Source organism: Nannizzia gypsea, genomic scaffold (assembly GCF_000150975.2).
Source record: "Nannizzia gypsea CBS 118893 supercont1.5 genomic scaffold, whole genome shotgun sequence".
In the NCBI taxonomy this organism is placed as follows: domain Eukaryota; kingdom Fungi; phylum Ascomycota; class Eurotiomycetes; order Onygenales; family Arthrodermataceae; genus Nannizzia; species Nannizzia gypsea.
In genome coordinates this window covers 972232-975425 of record NW_003345197.1, presented here as the reverse complement: position 1 = coordinate 975425, position 3194 = coordinate 972232, and the positions used below count along the sequence as shown (strand labels likewise).

At 48.2% G+C, this 3194-nt stretch overlaps 1 protein-coding gene across 1 annotated transcript in view; it reads right to left on the bottom strand.

Moving 5' to 3' along the window:
* Positions 1-274: 274 nt before the first annotated feature.
* Positions 275-3194, bottom strand: part of MGYG_06199 (AGC/PKC protein kinase) — a gene marked incomplete at both ends in the record, with an annotated part of 3992 nt that continues 1072 nt past the window's right edge. The window contains 7 exons of the mRNA XM_003171606.1: positions 275-336; positions 411-739; positions 780-817; positions 879-1080; positions 1147-2257; positions 2321-2716; positions 2821-3178. Coding sequence (XP_003171654.1) covers positions 275-336; positions 411-739; positions 780-817; positions 879-1080; positions 1147-2257; positions 2321-2716; positions 2821-3178 — 2496 coding nt within the window. The remainder of the gene's footprint in view (positions 337-410; positions 740-779; positions 818-878; positions 1081-1146; positions 2258-2320; positions 2717-2820; positions 3179-3194) is intronic.

The following is a 3194-nucleotide window of genomic DNA, read 5'->3' as shown; positions in this document are numbered from 1 at the left end:
CATCCATCCCCCCTTACAAGGTGATCAATCTTTAGTAATGAGTATCTCAGGCAATCTACTTTACTATGATACTGTCCAAGGGTATTATGAAGATACGAAACAAGGAGAAAAATAGCATCGTTATTGAAAAAGGTGGGCAAACGGGGGACGGGGGAGAGGGGAGTAATGGTGCCGCATGATGGCCATTTGAAAGTTGGCTACGTACTCCCAAAACTTTCAAGAATGCGTGTATGAGAGAAAAGAAAAGGCAGCACAAAGAAGTGTGTATACACGCTTATTCACAGTCTACAAAGTATGAAAAACCGCGGAATTCTTCTTGCATCGCTTGAGTGAGGACTGTTACGGATATGTTAGCCACTGCTATGTCAAAGTCGAAGGGCAAGGGGGGTAAAGGGAAGGGGAGCACTTACCAGACTGAACTGGGGTGAGAACAGGGGTGACACTAGTAAACTCGTGGTCGAAGTTTCTCGTATCAGTAGGGCTGGTGATCTTGGGGAAGAATGGCGGCGGAACGCGCTTATGGTAAATGTCATCCCAGTTAATATTCCGGAAGAATGGGTGTGACATGATTTCCTGAGCGTCAGTTGGTCCAGATCCCAATCTTAGTTCTGGCTCACGTGTCAACAGCTTCTGAAGAATTGAGACGGAGTCTCGTGGCATGTGGATAGGGTAAAAGAGGTTCATCGGCAAGAATGGCGTCGTAGATTTCGTCTTCATCCTCTCCTCGGAAGGGCGACTGCTGAAGCAACATCTGGTAAATCAGAACACCAAAGGCCCACCAGTCAACAGCTCTGCCGTATTTTTTGTCCAGGAGAATCTAAAAGGAACACGTTAGCTATGGCCTCGTGACTGGAAATTCGCAACAAGGAGTATCGTACCTCTGGAGCCATGAACTCGGGAGTTCCACAGAATGTGCTTGTGGTGCTACCATACCACATCTCCTCCTTACACAGACCATAATCGGCAATCTTAAGATGTCCATCTAGAGACAGCAGAATGTTATCGAGTTTAAGATCTCGGTAGATGACACCATTTTCATGGAAATACTTCAAAGCCAAGCAGACTTCCGCTGCATAGAACCTGATGCAAAGTGAGAGTTTGTTAGATATAACTCATTCATATCAGCTGAAGTGGGGGGTTACTCACTGAGCTCTTTTAAGACCAAATTGACCACGCTGAATATGCAACATGAGATCACCACCGCTAATATACTCCATCACGAAGTAAACACGAGTTTCTGTCTGGAAGCAAGCGTGAAGATTAAGCAGGAATGGGTGATGCTCCTTGTTGGCAATCAAAAACACGCGTTTCTCTGACTTGGTGCTTTCCACTTCGTCATTTTCAATGATGAATTCCTTCTTCAGGACCTTAATGGCATAAAGCTTTTTGCTCGTCTTCGATTCTGCAAGCATAACCTTTCCAAAATTTCCTTTACCAAGAACTGCAAGGAAGTTGAAGTGATCCAATCCAATCATAGCACCAGCCTTCTTTTGAGGGTGTGCGGAAGTGGGTGGTGGCATCTGCTCCTTGGAAGCAAGAGCTGTGGGGTGCGCAGTAACAGGGGTTTGCTGTTGCTGGTGCTGAGGGTGCTGCGGGAGTTGCTGATGCTGTGGGTGTTGCGGGTGCTGCTGGTGCGCCTGATGTTGCTGTTGCTGTTGGTGTGGTGGTGACATGGGATACTGGTGCCCCGCAGGTTGATGACCGACTTGGATTGGGGGGAGCTGCGGTGCTTGAACACGGGCATAGGCTCCAGGGTCGTAGTGAGAATGCGGCGGTGGCTGCGGCTGTTGCTGTTGGGGTATCCTAGATTCATGATTAATATACAAGGGCTCTCTAGCGGTATCTAAGGTATCATTGAAAGACAGCTTATCATACCCTGTTTGTTGAGACAAGGGGCGCATGCCCGTTGCGGCGGCGGCAGCGGCAGCGGCAGCGGCACTTGAAGGACTATGTGGAGAGGCAACGGGGCGTCCTGGAGAAGTTGGAGATTGGGGTGGCATGTATGAAGAGCTGGCTGCACTGACGGCTTCCGCTGAGGGAGACATCATTGGTGCACCGTAGCTGTCCTGAGAATGTCGAGGCCCGCCTTCAATGGGAGCGGGCTTTGGACGAGGGGGTTTAGTTGAGCCACCACTTGTTCTATTGGTATTTCTTGTTTTGATAATAGTCTCCAGAATTTGGTTGGCCACTTCCATAGACATCCCGCAGAAGTCAGGCACCAGGTGAGCACAGTTGGAATGACATGTAAGGGAGCATTCTATTCATACCAGTATTAGTAGGCCTGCTCCGGAGAGATATGAGAAGAAAGACTGATACATACCAGAACACCGTTTGGCATTCTTTCTTCCAAAAGGCAATAGATAGCCGCAGTGGCAACACCAATTAGCAGAGATATTGGAGTATCCCTCGAACCGATGAGGGATGCGGTGGTTAATCTTCTCCTCATCTGGGTCGGTTTCATAGTTCGCTTTGCTAATACACTTGGTAACAACTTTCGGGTAGCATTTTCGGTGACAGGTATACTTGCAGTCAGAGCACTGCATACCGGCTGCATATTTGAGGAAATCACCACAAAGAGCACACCGCATGATGTTATAAAACTGCTGGGTAACAAATTTGTGGCCTTGTTTCTCATGGACTTCTTCCTTCTTTTGGCGGACAGCTCCTTGACGGTTGAGACCAATATCAAAGGGTCGTCTATCCTTAAGTTGTTTGGCTATTAGGCTCATTGTTAGTATGGTATCCATGATGTAACGGGGCTTATGTGCCATAATGTAGGACGTAGAAACAAGAACAATATTTCAGCAAAGTGGTTCTTACCAAAGCTCATGGTAAGGTGTATTCTCCCCACTGGCTCCAAAGCAAACCAGGAGTCGACCATGACCGTCGCATTTTGGCCGATAGGGGCTTGCCCTGGAGGTTGAGTTCTAGCAGGCTGGCTAGGTTGGAACGAACTTCCCTGGAACTGGGTGTCCGGCCTGATGGCCCCGTGATCCATTTTATCAGCAGAAACCCATCCGGAGGCATTAAATTCAGTCTCGATCTTCTTTCGACGCATCTCTTCCGCGATATCTGAAATCCTTATCCAGAGCATGCCGATGGGCGTGGGTCTGTCACCCGACTTGTCATATACAGTGAGTTCGATTTCATTCGCCTTATCAATGTCCACATTGAAGGTCTCTTCAGTCCATTTG